Raw genomic sequence first — 15,754 nt, 5'->3', positions numbered from 1 at the left:
TTAAAACTTTTTAAACTTCTTGAAGTTGAATCAAAATAGTCCCGTGTAGACCCGGAAATAACACCATAATAATCATGAAATATTACCAGCTCAAAATCATTTTAATTGATCCGAAAATTATCCCAAAAAGAATTAATCACAATGGTTTGGATTGTTTTGAAACTATCCCGAATTGAACCCTAACATTTTCACAAGATAGTCCCAAAATGATTTTTAAATGAGTCCCGAAATTACTACAAAATGATCTCAAAAACAACTACGAAATAATGCGAAAACACCACGAAATAGCCTCGAGCACAATTCTGAAGTGATTTCAAAAGAGTTGCACAATGATCTTCAGTCAGCAAAATATTCAAAAGGTCCCGGACGGTCCCTTGTTGTTGTTGTTGTAGCAATGTTTCGTTGCACCTAGCAGCTGCGACCGATCACAAATTGTCATCAATATCCTCTAACGGGAGTCCAAGGAAACTTGCTGTTTCGACAGGGGTGGACCATAATGAAAGGGATGTTAGAGGCGTTGGTTCCACATTATAATTAAAGAGATGGTTGGTGTCATGTGGGGTCACTCCCTTCGCGGCGTCTAGTTGGCAAAATTTAAACCAAATTCGGGACTAAGACAAAAAGCATAAAAACAATAGCTATTACAGCCCAGATTGAGAAAGCGCGTTTTCGAAGCAATGGTATATACTATAACATGATATGATACAAATTTTATGATTTAGTATTAAAAACTACTCCCCACTTTGTCACCAGCATCTAACTTATCGATTACTTGCTTTAAACAGTCTTTGGTGGACACATGCTCCAGATCACAAATGCGTGTCAAATCCATTGTAGCAATCTGTTCAATCATTTCTTTAATAAGTTCTTGTTTGATGATGACCTTAATCGATTGGCGTGTACCTGAAGTGATGATGTCACGTTTTTCCAACTTTTCTGCTGAACTTTCAATGTGACGTCCTTTCGCACGATAATGTTGTTCTATTAGTTCACGTAGTTTACGCTTTGTAGCCAATGTTTTTTTTGCATTCATTTTGCCTAGTGCTAAGTTGCGTAACTCTTGAAAATTGATTTCTTTAGCTTGATGGCCGGAGTATTCTGCTGAATGTTCTACGAAATTGTTGTCGTCTATTCTTGTTTCAGTAGTGCGATTGGCGGTTTTTTCATTGCCAGTATAAGTTTGTGCTTCAGTTTGCTGGCTACCGTAGGCTGATGGAATTTTAACTACATCTTCCTCATCTGACATTTCTAGTATCCAATCCTCCACATAGCCATCCTCAATTGATGCTGTTGTATATTCTAGGGTTTTATCAGTTGTCTTTTGCCGTTGTGTATTATGCATGTCTTTTGAAGTTTCTGCTGCGGCTTCATCCAGCAGGGTATCCAAATCGACTGACTTTTTATTCTTTTTCTTCGATTTTTTCTGGCTAGGTACAGCTAACGGAGGTTTTCGCCTTCTTAAAATACCAATACAGGGCTTGGTTTTAACGCGTATCGGAAAAAATGAGCTATACTGTATACCAATATTACTAAAACAATCTACAAATTCTATGGTTTCAAAGTCCTCTTGAAGCGTTGACCACAATTGCAAATTATTTTTGTTTTTTGCTTCGACCAATAAGTGTGTATAATGCTTCGTCTCATCGGGCTTGTAAGTTAAGAATTCATCTTTTGAATAGCTGAAGCAAAAAAATAAAAATATATATAAAATAGTTAATATATATATATATACTAGCAGAACCGGCAGACATTGTTCTGCCCTAAATTTTTGGTCTATCTGCATACATTTTAATAAGCTTTTTCCGTCTAACTCTACCCTCGCCCCTCTACACTTTTTCCTAATCTTTGTATTCACTCCTCCCTCCGTATTTTTCGCTTCATCTATCACCATCTTCGTCTCATTCTATCTCTTTCTCAGTCTTTTCCTTCTCTCTTTTCTCTTCTCTCAAGTTTTTCTCATTCTTACTACTTACTTACTTAATTGGCGCTTAACCGTCTAAACGGTTATGGCCGTCCAACAAGGAGCGCCAGTCGCTCCTTCGCTCCGCCAACCGGCGCCAATTGGTCACACCAAGGGAGTTTAAATCGTTTTCCACCTGGTCCTTCCAACGGAGTGGGGGCCGCCCTCTACCTCTGCTTCCATAGGCGGGTTCCGATAGGAACACTTTCTTGGCCGTGGCATCATCTTTCATTCGCATAACATGGCCTAGCCAGCGCAGCCGCTGCGTTTTAATTCGCTGGACTATGTTGATGTCTGCGTATAGCTCGTACAGCTCATCATTAAATCTTCTTCGGTACTCGCCATCGCCAACGCGTAGAGGTCCATAAATCTTTCGAAGAACTTTTCTCTCGAACACTCCCAAAGGCGCTTCATCTGCTGTTGTCATGGTCCATGCTTCTGCCCCATATAGCAGGACGGGTACGATAAGTGACTTGTAGAGTATGATTTTCGTTCGCCGAGAGAGGACTTTACTTTTCAATTGCCTACCTAGTCCAAAGTAGCATTTATTGGCAAGATTGATTCTTCGCTGGATTTCAGTGCTGATGTTGTTGCTAGTGCTGATGCTGGTTCCCAAATAAACGAAGTCTTTTACTATTTCGAAATTATGGCTGCCAACAGTAGCGTGGTTGCCAAGGCGCATATGCGCTGACTCTTTGCTCGATGACAGCAGGTACTTCGTTTTGCCCTCATTCACCATCAAACCCACCTTTACCGCTTCTTTTTCCAGTTTGGAGTAAGCAGAACTAACAGCGCGGGTGTTTAGGCCGATGATATCAATGTCATCAGCATATGCCAGTAATTGCACGCTTTTATAGTATATTGTTGCAGTGAGGTTAAGTTCTGCAGCTAGTATAATTTTCTCCAGCATCAAATTAAAGAAATCGCACGATAGGGGGTCACCCTGTCTGAAACCTCGTTTAGTTTCGAACGGCTCGGAGAGGTCCTTCCCAATTCTGACTGAGCTGATGGTGTTGCTCAAAGTCATTTTGAACAGCCGTATAAGTTTTGCGGGGAAACCAAATTCAGACATAGCGGCATATAGGCAGCTCCTTTTCGTGCTGTCGAAGGCGGCTTTAAAGTCGACGAAGAGGTGATGTGTGTCGATTCTCTTTTCACGGGTTTTTTCCAAGATTTGGCGCATTGTGAAAATCTGGTCGATGGTAGATTTACCAGGTCTGAAGCCGCACTGATAAGGTCCAATCAGCCGGTTCACGGTGGGCTTCAATCTTTCGCACAATACACTTGAAATGACCTTATATGCGATATTAAGAAGGCTGATTCCACGATAGTTGGTGCATTTTGCAGTATCCCCCTTCTTGTGGACTGGGCAAAGAACACTTAGATTCCAACCGTCGGGCATGCTTTCGTCCGCCCATATTTTGCTAGGAAGCTGCTGCATGCGCTTTACCAACTCCTCGCCGCCGAACTTGAATAGCTCCGCAGGCAATCCATCAGCGCCCACGGCCTTGTTGTTTTTCAATCTGGTTATTGCTATTCTAACTTCGTCATAATCGGGCGGGGGGACATATATTCCATCATCATCGATTGCGGGATCGGGATCTTCATCTCTGCGCGGTGAATTGCTGCCTCCATTTAGGAGAGCAGAGAAGTGTTCCCTCCATAATCTAAGCACTCTCTGGACATCAGTTACAAGGTCGCCGTTTTCATGCCTACAGGAGTTTGCCCCGGTCTTAAAACCTTCCGTCTGTCGCCGTATTTTTTGGTAGAATTTTCGGGCGTTATTCCTGGTGGCTAGCAGCTCAAGCTCCTCGCACTCACGCCTTTCTGCTTCTGCTTTCCTTGTGTTTTTTGTTCCTTGTTTTTAGCCGCGTTGAGGCGGGTGCGTATTTTGGCTGCAACGAGATAATGGTCCGAATCGATGTTAGGTCCTCGGATCATGCGCACATCTAAAACACTGGAGGCATGCCGTCCGTCTATCACAACGTGATAGATCTGATTGCGAGTATTTCGATCAGGAGACAGCCATGTAGCTTGATGTATCTTTTTATGCATGAACCTCGTGCTTGATATGACCATGTTTCGAGCACCGGCAAAGTCAATCAGCCTCAGTCCGTTAGGAGAAGTTTCATTGTGTAGGCTGAACTTTCCGACTGAAGGGCCAAAAACACCTCCTTTGCCCACCCTGGCGTTAAACTCGCCAAGCACGACTTTTATATCATGACGGGGGCAGCGCTCGTATGTGCGTTCTAATTGTTCATAAAAAGTGTCTTTCACCTCATCGTCTTTCTCCTCTGTCGGCGCATGGGCGCAGATGAATGATATATTAAAAAATTTTGCTTTTATTCGGATAGCGGCGAGACGCTCGTCCACAGGCGTGAACGCCAGCACTTGGTGACAAAGTCTCTCTCCCACCACGAATCCGACGCCGAAACTGCGCTTATTCGCATGGCCACTCCAATATATGTCACAATTTTTGATCTTCTTTCTTCCTTGCTTCGTCCAACGCATTTCTTGGATGGCGGTGATGTCAGATTTTGCTTTGACGAGGACATCAACCAGCCGGGCATCTGCACCAATCCCATTCAGGGAGTGGACGTTCTAGGTGCATGCCCTCAATTCATTGTCCTTCAAACGTTTGCCATGGTCGTCATCAATAGAGAGTGTATTTATCCGAGGCTTGTTGTTATATTTCATTGGAGTATGGTTTTACGTGGCGGGTCCCAAGCCCAGCGCACAACCCGCTCAGCGGGGGTGAAAATATTACTTGGCACGTTTATATAGCGAGCCGCTTGCTCCAAGACAGACGCCCGCTTGCAGCCGCACCTAGAGGTGTACAGACTCTGCCGACGAAATCTCCCGCGGCTAGCCCTTAAACCGATTATGTCAGAGTGGCCTAGCCAGGTTGTCGCCTTCTCACATTAGCTCACCGCTAAACGGGTGTTTAGCGGCTACCCACAGGATACTTGGCCGCAAGCGACCGGCAGTAGTGAGCTGCTTGAACCGCATGCAAAAGAATCGCTCTGGCCATTCCCAGGTGAATGGTGGTCAGAAGCTTTCCCCACTTTTTCTCATTCTTGGTGGTATGTATTTTGTTCCAGTCCCATTCCGAGTCTCAGTCCCAGTCCCACTCCTAGTCTCAGTCTCAGCCTCAGTCCCAGTCCTAGTTCTAATCACAGTCCCAGTCCGTCTCTGGTCTACTTCCCGGAAAAAAGCATCGTAAATACTAATATAGGCAAATTTATATACCAAATTTCAGGCAAATCGAATAGGACGTTTGTAAATAGGTATGTGGGTATTATTAATTTATGTCTTTATTTCGGCTTCGCATGCATTTTTATCAGTTTTGCCACGTTGATGCGACTAAATCGAATATCACAATGAAAATTAGTTTAGAGCTCTCATCAACAGCTTTCATTTGATATCCATAATACACACACATTCTAGGGGTATCCGGGTCCATGTTTTGGACTATATCTCGAGACCCTAGTCACCCAGCGGTGTAAAAATTACTCTGTACTAAAGCACACATCAACAGCTTCAATTTGATACCCATAATTTAAAAACACATTCTATGTGTATCCGGTCCACGTTTTGGCCTATATCTCGAGACCCTAGTCACCCAGGGGTACGAAAAATACCCAGTATCAAAGTACTCATAAACAGCTTCCATTTGACACCCATACTCTACAAACATATCCCAGGAATACCCAGGTCCACGTTTTGATCTCAAGACCCTAGCCAGAACGGGATAAAAAGTATCCCATGTCCATTCCGTGATTCTGAGCTACCTCTCCACCAATTTTCAGCCAAATCGTTTCATCCGTTCTTGAGTTATGCGTAGTGTAACTAAGACCACTTTCTTTTATATACATATTTGAATTTTTTCTAAAAAAAATCATAACTAAAGAATGGCTAAACCGATTTGGGATTTCAAAATCAACTAACCATCATCACTCCTTTCCTAAAAATTTCATGGCAATCTGTCGAGCCGTTCTCGAGTTATGGAGTGACAATCAAAATGTACACTTCTTTTTATATATATAGATATATATTTGCAATTACTTACTGCCAACCATCGTAAATTTGTAAAAAACGTGAAACTCCACTTTGAGCTGCTAAATTCGCTATATGCACAGAAGCGTTCGTTGCCGGAGTTTCTAACCGATGCAGACGAGTTAATGCCACACCACCTGGATAATTTGTACTTGATACAACCAAAAGGAAAATTGTAATTAAAATATTAATAAATAAATGCGCACCAATAGCAAATGCAATAATTTGATGCCAAAACGATTTCGCGCTATTCAACCACCTAAAAATAAAATTTGCAAAAACATTCCACATAAATAATATAATAATTAACATTAATTCGTTAATAAATATACTTACAATCGACTACACGCACATGCAGCTGCCAAATTGAGTACTGGGAATACGTAGACAATGAATCGTAGCTCCTTATGCGGCAAAACTGAATAGATAAATACAAATGCCAATGCAGCAAGCACTAATGGACGTATGCGTGGCTCCAGATAAATGCCAATTGGTACTAGAAAAATCGATGCGCCTAGAGCTCTTGGTAATGCTGAATAAAAATACCATAAAAATGGAGAGGTCTACAAAATAACAGTTAAGGTAACCGTAATATGTACAGATGTTGTGAAAATAAGGCAAATTACAAAAATTAAGATTAAAATTGTAGCTCGGTTGAAACGGCCATTACCCAGCGGCGAAGTGAGTCTGCGATCCTTCCACGTTATGCATTACGAACCCCTTACAAGTAATGTATTACATTCATTTAGATTGTATGCTGAATTGTAATGAAGAAATTTCTATGCATTCTTCGTAATAGAGATTTTAAAACTTCGTGAAGGTTCGTGTAAAATACATACATATATACATATATATGTATGTTCATACTTTTGCATATATATGTACATTTATGTAGATCGTTTTGTGCACGCGTCAGTCGATAATTCGTGTGAAGATTGTGCGCCATTGTTTACTATATAGTTTGGCAACTTAAACAGAGGTTATGTTGCGAATAGAGTGGAAGGCAGTGGACTAGGCAGTCGAATGTCATAAAATGAAGGAATGGTGTTCGGAGTTTTTTTGAAAATTAAAAAAAAAATTGATAAAAGCTTTGATAAAAATAAAACTACTATTTTAATAACAACGAAAATGCCTTATATATTCTATGTACATACATTCGCAAAGATTATCTCTCACTTTAAAATTTGAGTTAAATAATCTAAAGTTTTGTTTTGAAACTGAGTCGAGAACTGTTCGTGTGAATGTGCGAATTTTCACCGATCAGCTGTTAGTTGCGCTACTTGGTAAAATTTACAATGTTGTGCGCTGTAAATAGTAGTGAAAAAATTGAAAAGCAAAAACCTCAGGCAATAAATAAAAACAAATTTAAACTATTTAAGTGAGTTTTTCTGTTAAAAAACTTAGATTTACATGTTATTATAAATACAAATAAACAAATAAATACAAATATACCTATATTCGTAAAATGTATTTGCGTGTAAAACTTGTGCGTTAATTGTTTCATATAAAAGTGCAGAGTCAGCTTATAGTTAAAAACATATTCGTAATTTGTTTACTTAGTAATATTACTACTATTCCAATACAAAAAGGAAAATTAATATGAGTAGCATTTCCCAGACATATACATCACGTGAGCCTAGTTATCAGCTTATATGCTTATGTGGTATATTTTTTACATTACTTCCAAAAACATAATATACTAGAGGCAAATAATTTTTATTAAGATAAGTTGATAAGCTGCTGGCGTGAATATCCCAATACACTTTTGTGTTTTGTGTAGAACTGTGTTATTTATTATATTATATATACATATATGCAAATCAAGTCCTAATTTTTTTTTATTTACAGATGCTTTAAAAATTGATGGCACCAATGAGCGCCTATATAAACAATTTATTCGACAAGCGTTCAAAACGCAGAAGGGTCACTTAGTGAAACGAAAATATGACAATAAAATTAAACAAATTAAAAACAAGGAAAATATTGAAAGTGCTGGTAGTACATAAGAAGTCACCAAAAATATACTTATAAGAAAAATATGGACTTCGTATTATAGTTTGTTTTTTTCCTTTTGACATTTTTTTCTCAAATAATATTTCAGTTTTTTATTAATTATAAGTATATATATATAGGTTAGGTTTGTGGATGCCACTTAAGTTTTTTGAAGCTTTTTTGTTGAACTAATTCATATAAATTTAATAATATCTAAAATAATAATTTAATAAATAATAATAATGTTCCTTGATATGTGTTAAATTACTATTGTTGTACTAAAAAATAATTACTTTTCTTATTGTACTAATGCATTTATTAATAAATTAAATGAAATAAAAATTAATATTTTACAAATGCTATAAATGAAAATACATAATTTACTTTGCTGTTATACTGCCTTTGAATTGTACATTAAGTTGTACAGTGATTCTGTTCCAAGAGCACTTACCACTTCAGATATGTGTATCGTTATGTGGGTGACCTCTCTACAATGCCGATTACAATTGCATAAGTGTAATGTGTAATATGTTCACTATACTTTACCACTTCGATTACAAGTACACGAATTGGTACAGTGGCTGTATTACAAGGTTCTTTACCCTTTAGAAATCGTGTATCGTTATGTGGGTGACCTCTCTACAATGCAGATTACAATTTCAGAAAAGTATGCCTTAGAGTAATAAACATCCGAAGATTGTTCGGATATCGTTTACTTACTCCATTACCAGTAATGATGCAAGTAATCAGTTCTGTCCACAAAGCGGCCATGCTTATGGAAAAGTAATATTGATTGTAATTGATTCTGTATTGCATACTGAATTCGAAGTGTTGGAGAAGTATTGGATTACGTAATGCATACTTTCGCCGCTGGGTATACATGTAAGAGTGAAATTTTGTAGAGAGAGAGTTGACAGAGCGAGGGACGGCCAAATTAGGGAAAACAAGTAAAGGTGTCTAAGTTCGGGTGTAACCGAACATTATATATTCAGCGTGAGCTTCAATTGTACCTTTAATTTCAGATAAATTACTTTTCCACATAACATGGTTAAAAAAATGTCTCCCCAGTTCCACTTTCAATAAAACTTTATAAGTGAAATATGATTGATTCAAAACTATTTTTTGCTAAGTTATAGCTTATTATTCTAGTCTACGACCCTTTTAAACTTGTTTTATATCTAAGTTGCCGTGGTCTTTAACCGATCCCGTTCATTTTTACTAGAAATATTTTCTGCTATAAGGAAAATATGAATGTGTACACAATTTCATTACGATATATTAAGTTTTCTTCGAGAAAATTGCTTAGTCATAAAAGGGGCGGTGCACACCCATTTTCAAAAATTTTAGTGTTTTCAAATTTAATGTTATAATTCAATTTAAAAAGTAAAATTCTATTGATACAAAGCTCTTTTCCCCTAAGATATAGCTTATTATTTTCTTCTACGACCCTTTTAAAAATCTTTTATATAACAGTGGGCGTGCTCTTTAACCGATCTCGTCCATTTTTCCTAGAAATATTTCCTGCTATAGGAAAAATTTGTGTACCCAATTTTATTACGATCCGTATTTTTCTTCGAGTTATGGCTCCCGAAACATAGAAAATTGCTTAGTCATAAAAGGTGCGGTGACACGCCCATTTTTTTAAATTTGAAGTTTTTCCTATTTATTGTTATAAGTCCGATTGGGAAATGAAATACCACTGATATTAAGCTCTTTTTAGCAAAGATATGGCTTATTTTATTCGTCCACGACCCTTTTAAAAATCTTTTATATAAAAGTGGGCGTGGTCCCCAACCGAATTCGTAAATTTTTCTTAAAAGCATAGTAATATAGTAAAGGCAACCTCTCTGCCGAATTTTTTACGATAAGTTTAACGATTTTTGATTTATGATTAATAATATTTGTAAAATTGATTTTATCACAAGTGGGCCTCGCCCATTTAAAAAAATTTTTCAAATTTTCTCAAGAGTCTTAATATCAGTCCACGTGTCAAATTCCAACATTCTAGGTGTATTATTTACTAAATAATCAGGTTTTTTGTGTTTTCCAAACTGTTATATGTATATAAAAAGTGGGCGTGGTTATCATTCGATTTCGCTCATTTTCAATACCAATCTATTCTGGGTCCAGAAAAGCTCGTGTACCAAATTTGGTGAAGATTTCTCAATATTTACTCAAGTTATTGTGTTACCTGACGGACGGACATAGCCCAATCAAATTTTTTTTCGATACTGATTATTTTGATATATGGAAGTCTATATCTATCTCGATTCCTTTATACCTGTACAACCAAGCGTTTTCCAATCAATGTTAATATACTCTGTGTGCAAAGCACGCTGAGTATAAAAATTGTGTGAAATATAGATATAAGAGAAAAAGGTGAGTGAGAGAACTAGAGCCAGAGAGACTCAATTGAAGAGAGAGTAAGCTAGTGAAAATAAATGAATGAGTGACAGTGCGAGAGAGTGTGATAAGAAATATATATAAAGGAAGAGAAATTGAGAGCGAGATACATTAAGCAATATTTCTTTTCTAGAAAGTGAAAGAAAGATTTCGGAATAAAGGATGCAGGATTTCCAGATAACCGTGTAAAGTTTCACTGTTTAATACTTCAACTATCAGATTGGCAGAAAATGCCGGTCCCTAAGGAAATGCGTAATTTTTTGTTTGTAGCAGGTAATGTTATAGCGAAATGTATCCCCGAAATATCGACAACTGAGTATTATATCACCTTACCTCAGCTGCCGGTTCAAAAACACCCTGTCTCAGAATATTTTCCAAAAACTCTCTATCTCAGGATTTGTTTCAATGTTTCCTTCATAAACGCCCTTTCCAACGTTAAAACGTATTAAAGATTGGGCGTTTTTAAAACATATTCCGAAATAGGACGTTTTTCATAGGTTTTATCAAAAACGGTTTTTCGAAGCGGCAGCCGTAATAGCGTAAAATTACACCCAGTAGTCGATGTGTTATTTCAAAGTTAGTAGTATCGGATTATCATCAATGTGCTTTAAAACGATTTGCAAAGGATACACCCCAATTTGAGCTTTTATTAAGTATTGTATTGTACCAGAGTACTTCGCCTTCGGGCCATAATAAACGCCGCCAGAAAAATGAATCCAAAATGATTGTAAATATTAAAATAGCCAAACCTGCGGGTAATGCCATTTTTAATACGCTGTAAAATGTATTAATTAGTGTATTTTGTATACCAATTAATTTGTAAATTGTACAGTGTGTGCTTGTTAAGTTAACTGACTTACCTTGATATACTAACTTTTCGAAATAGTATATCGTAAAGTAACAACAACCCCAAGAATATTAAAAGTTCTGAACGGAAAACTAATATGACGATACCCGAACTAAATATAAAATGGTTCGTTTTATTTTGTAACCAGAAGGCTAAAGCATATAGCACTACAATGTAAAGCAGACGAGAAATAAATGAAGTTAGTTTTAATGTAATAATCATAGTGTAATCGTAAGTCATATTACCTATAGGTAAAGCCATTATATTCGGCAATGGACGACTCATATAAAATATGAAATGGAACTGTGTCAACGTTATTATAGTAAACCAGAACCGTACTTCAGTGCCTAGCTGTTTGGTTATTACACGCCGGAAATTATGCCATGATATAGTTACCACAGCTGCTAACACTAAGCGCACTAAAATTGGAAAGAGAAATATGTAGTTACGCAAAAATCATAAATATAAGTATACGTTTTGAGAGGGTTGAGTTACATAACTTCAGATATTCAAATACTCTTGCCATGCTACATTGGACTAGGTAGGCAATCGAAAAGTATAGACCTCTTTCAGCAAACGAAAATCATGCAATAAAAGTCACTTATAGTACCCATCATGCTATACATATCATATGAAGCGGCTCTGTTAGTGTTCGAGAGAACTCGAAGCATTTACGAATCTCTAAGCTTTTGAGAAGGCGAGTACCAAGTCGAGTTATTGATGAATTGTACGAGCCTTACGCAGACATCAACATGGTCCAGCGAATTGAAACGCAGCTGCTACTACATAATATGTTAGACCTAATTCAGGAGGATCTATACTAAAAGATAATAACACGAGGTCTAGTACACTTAAGTGTAGATAGGGGCAATTGGCTATCGAAGAAATGTTCAGTTAGGCACTGTTTCTAAAACTTCAAAAAGGAAAACCACTTCCAGCGAAGCTATTTGAGAACAGTAGGCTCAAATTGATTCAAGGGGTTGTGTAGCGACACCTTCTAAAGGGGTTGGCAGCACAATATATAGCTTATCCAACCACACTGTCATCCTCACCTACCCGTGGCAAGTCCTGTTTCATTAACAGCCGAGGCTCTGGCGACCCCGAACTCCTGATCGATCTAGGGGTTGGGGTGACGTTATTAGCCTAGAAGGCTTCATGTGGTAATACCAAAACATTCCCGGAACGTTCCGGATCTGCATTCGGCAAAGGACTATCAACATCGATAACACCTCCCAAGGCCTTCGGGGAGTATCCTTATCGCTACAACAACAACAACAACGCGACATAGTGACGCCAAATAGGATAGATTTAAAAAAAAACACCATACCTCACAGAAAACATTGAGCAATCGGTCAAAGTAACGAGCTGACGTCTCTTTTTAATCTATCCTCTTTTGTGACACCGTTTTTAAAACACCTTGGTGATGAGGGAGAGGGCGGAGAAGGACGGCCCTCAAAAAATACCGCAAACCTTCACTGGGCTATCGTCAGCAAGGGTTTGCGAAATACACACCGCTTAAGTGTGGGTGGGGGCAATTGGCTATCGAAGAAATTTTCAGTTAGGCAATGCTTCTGAAGACTTCAAAATGCTAAACCACTGCCAGCGAAGCTATTCGAGAACAGTAGGATGAGACGACATAGTGACGCCAAATAGCAAAGATTTAAATAAGACACCATACCTCATAGAAAACATTGAGCAATCGGTCAATGTAACGAGCTGATGTCTCTTTTTAATCTATCCTTTTTAGTGACGCCGTTGCTAAAACAGCTTGGTGATGAAGGAGAGGGCGGAGACGGGTGGCCCTCAAAAAATACCGCAACCCTTCACTGGGCTATGATCAGCAAGGTTTGGCAAAATACACACCGCTACCTCCGCCCGTTATACCATAGGATCAACGAGATACTCAATGAAAACAAAACCTCAGAGCAGTGCTCGCCGGTGTTGACTTATCAAAACAATGGCACCGTATTCTAAGCCATAGAGCACTCACCTTTCAGTCCCTGTCCAGAAAGATTTGCAAAATTTTGTAAATGTTTTGGGGAAGAAAACCCTTTAACATCCAAACTGCTGAAACTGGTTTCCTTAGAAAGATAAAGATTTTTGATCACAATTCTTGATTGGTAGCGCCATCAACAACAGTTGGATAAAATCACAGTCATACCGCTACTTAGAGCCAATGTGAGTTAGTACAGGAGTATCTAAAATGATACATAGTAGCCCTCGTCTTGAAGTATTATCCTTTTTCTATGTATGTTGTCTATCAATATTACCTACATATTGGGCCCAAAATTTATTCATATGCAGTGCTTCGAAGAGCATGACAAACGGTGTAGATAAGATTGATATTACAAGCGGACCAAGAAAAGTGCGCGGCACGACGCCGGGAAAGTCATGATGATCGTACTAAAAAAAAAAATGTATATACATAAATATTTATAAATCATGAACTTAACTAGTTAAAACAAACCTGAGTGAAATTTTGTCGCAAATAAAGAATATCATGCATTGCTTGCAAATTGAAGCTTTCTTCCACTTTGGTGAATGGAGTGTAAAATAGATGCGCCGCAGCAGTCAAGAATAGTAGCGTATCCATTTCATCAAACATGCATATATCTAATTAATTGCATTAGTCGAAGATCGGAGTTAAATTTGAAGTCCACAAAAAGTATATTTCGCTATAAATGCGTCGAACACAGTAAAAGGATTACGTAATGCCCATTAATAGCCAAATATATTCTCCGGAATTTCACAATGTACTCGCAATATATGGCTATTTATCATTTAATTAAGTTGATGGAAGCACTCCACGTTACTGAGCGCCTTCACCAGAACAGCCCTTAACTTTAGTAAACTTTGTGAGACTTTTTTTTTTGGTTTTTGATATTTCTTATTCTATTTATCTAGCTGTTATCTACAACGCTTTGATATTTTTTATCGGCTTTATATTGACATTAATTAAAGCTATTTTTCCAATATATGGCACTTTATTATTCTAATTTTAGTTTTTGTCAATTTCACGTCGCTGACGGCGTCGTCTCCGAATTTGTTTGTTGTCATTCGCATTGTTGTTGCCGAAACAGCTGTTCGCCGGCTAGTAAAAGAGTTGCCGGCTTTCGTGAGCTCAAATCGGATTAATTCTTGATGAAATACCCTACAAGAAACGCTGATAGTTTTACTAATACACTCACAATTGTAATTGACAATGCTGATCCTGCGATGACGTAAACATTGATACTCAAATTTATGTATGTTCCTTTGATCGCTCACGCATGTCCGCATGTTCCCAACGACAGCCTATAATCATGAAAAAGGACTCAAACTGGGAAAGCTTCGGACACCTGGTACAGAACAAAAGAACATACAGCAGATACCATTATGCATGTGAGACAGATACATAATTCTCAACGGAATTTTATGTATGCGAGAACAGTTTATCCGATTTAATCATGTTGTCACTACTGACTGTCATATGACAATCAAATGATTATCACGGTTGTTTTATTATTTTTTAAATTCCGCCATTTTCAACCGACGAAAACCATATAAAAAATAAGTTTAAAAAGTGAAAAAGAGAGCATTTCAAAGCTCCATGCTAAAAGAAAAAAAATCGAAAATAATAAATTCTGAAGTCGAATTTTTATAAAACTATTTATTTTAAACAAATAAGAAACGCGTATGCTTTTATCGCGTACAAAATTAAAAACGTAATGAAATAAAGTAAATAAAAAGCAAAAAGCATTGTTTCATTTTTGGCGGAATATAACAATTGTCATTTATGATAGTATAACAGTCAAACCTGATATCTACAGTAAACTATCATTTATGACATTTTTTGATAGTTAGAGTGTCAGCAATGATCCAGGAAAAGGATTGAGAGTGAGCAGTACGGCTATATACTTAATCAGTAGGCGATGGTGGTGTATAAGAAGGAGACAAAAACTCACACGTACACAGTTGTTTACATCACATTTGCGCAAGTCCCCTTAAGTTTGTGATAGAAAGTTTGTATGAGGCGCTGATCGTTAGGTTGACATTGCTGACAATCAGATGATAGTCATATGATAGTCAGTATTCTTGTAGGGTAATAAAGGTAATGTCAATAAAATAACCTCACTTTTTCGGCAGCTCTATTTGCCAGTATTTACTTGTACTACAAAAGTACTAAATTTTTATTGCAACATTTTTCGTACAAATATCCTCAAAAAACAGTTTTCTGCAAAATGTTGTCTATAATCTTTTGGGGAATACAAAATTCCATTTATATTTATGCCTAAACAATTCTGGTAGCGGCTTACATAGTTATTATATTTCTAAAGCTGAAGTCATTGGTGCCGTATGTCGTATCGCTGTAGTCGTATCCCTAACGTAATCAGCCGTTTATCGTTACGACGGTAACCAAAATCCAATTGGTTGACTACGATACGGTTACGACCTTAGCGGCACCAATAATCGATTGCACTGATTCCCATAAGGTTGGTCGAATCAGCTGTTATAAG

General features: G+C 37.7%; 1 protein-coding gene across 3 annotated transcripts; it reads right to left on the bottom strand.

Annotated features, from left to right (window-relative positions):
- Positions 1 to 666: 666 nt before the first annotated feature.
- Positions 667 to 14,343, bottom strand: Alg12 (Alg12 alpha-1,6-mannosyltransferase). 3 transcript variants are annotated; one of them, XM_067763108.1, is made up of 9 exons: positions 13,726 to 14,343; positions 13,529 to 13,661; positions 11,504 to 11,677; positions 11,272 to 11,425; positions 11,042 to 11,186; positions 6,353 to 6,579; positions 6,030 to 6,275; positions 904 to 1,679; positions 667 to 841 (listed from the first exon to the last, which is right to left on the bottom strand). In XM_067763108.1, the coding sequence occupies exons 1-9, from the start codon at positions 13,861 to 13,863 to the stop codon at positions 810 to 812; spliced, it is 2,025 nt and encodes a 674-aa protein (XP_067619209.1). In that variant the 5' UTR covers positions 13,864 to 14,343; the 3' UTR covers positions 667 to 809. The 3 variants fall into 3 exon arrangements, with proteins under 3 accessions (XP_067619209.1, XP_067619208.1, XP_067619210.1); XM_067763107.1 differs by having other exon boundaries at positions 667 to 1,679; positions 13,726 to 14,339; XM_067763109.1 differs by lacking the exon at positions 13,529 to 13,661 and having other exon boundaries at positions 667 to 1,679; positions 13,726 to 14,336.
- Positions 14,344 to 15,754: the final 1,411 nt, after the last annotated feature.

This window comes from Eurosta solidaginis, chromosome 1, assembly GCF_040869045.1.
Source record: "Eurosta solidaginis isolate ZX-2024a chromosome 1, ASM4086904v1, whole genome shotgun sequence".
Classification (NCBI taxonomy): Eukaryota; Metazoa; Arthropoda; class Insecta; order Diptera; family Tephritidae; genus Eurosta; species Eurosta solidaginis.
This window is presented reverse-complemented; position numbering and strand designations above follow the sequence as displayed.

What these genes read in the sequence shown, in the direction of transcription:
- Alg12 (XM_067763107.1), bottom strand. Translation starts at nt 13,863, where the DNA reads ATGTTTGATGAAATGGATACGCTACTATTCTTGACTGCTGCGGCGCAT. An exon ending in TATAATGGCTTTACCTATAG is followed by an intron (nt 11,426 to 11,503) that starts GTAATATGACTT and finishes TTTACATTGTAG; the next exon opens with TGCTATATGCTTTAGCCTTC. An exon ending in CGAAAAGTTAGTATATCAAG is followed by an intron (nt 11,187 to 11,271) that starts GTAAGTCAGTTA and finishes TACATTTTACAG; the next exon opens with CGTATTAAAAATGGCATTAC.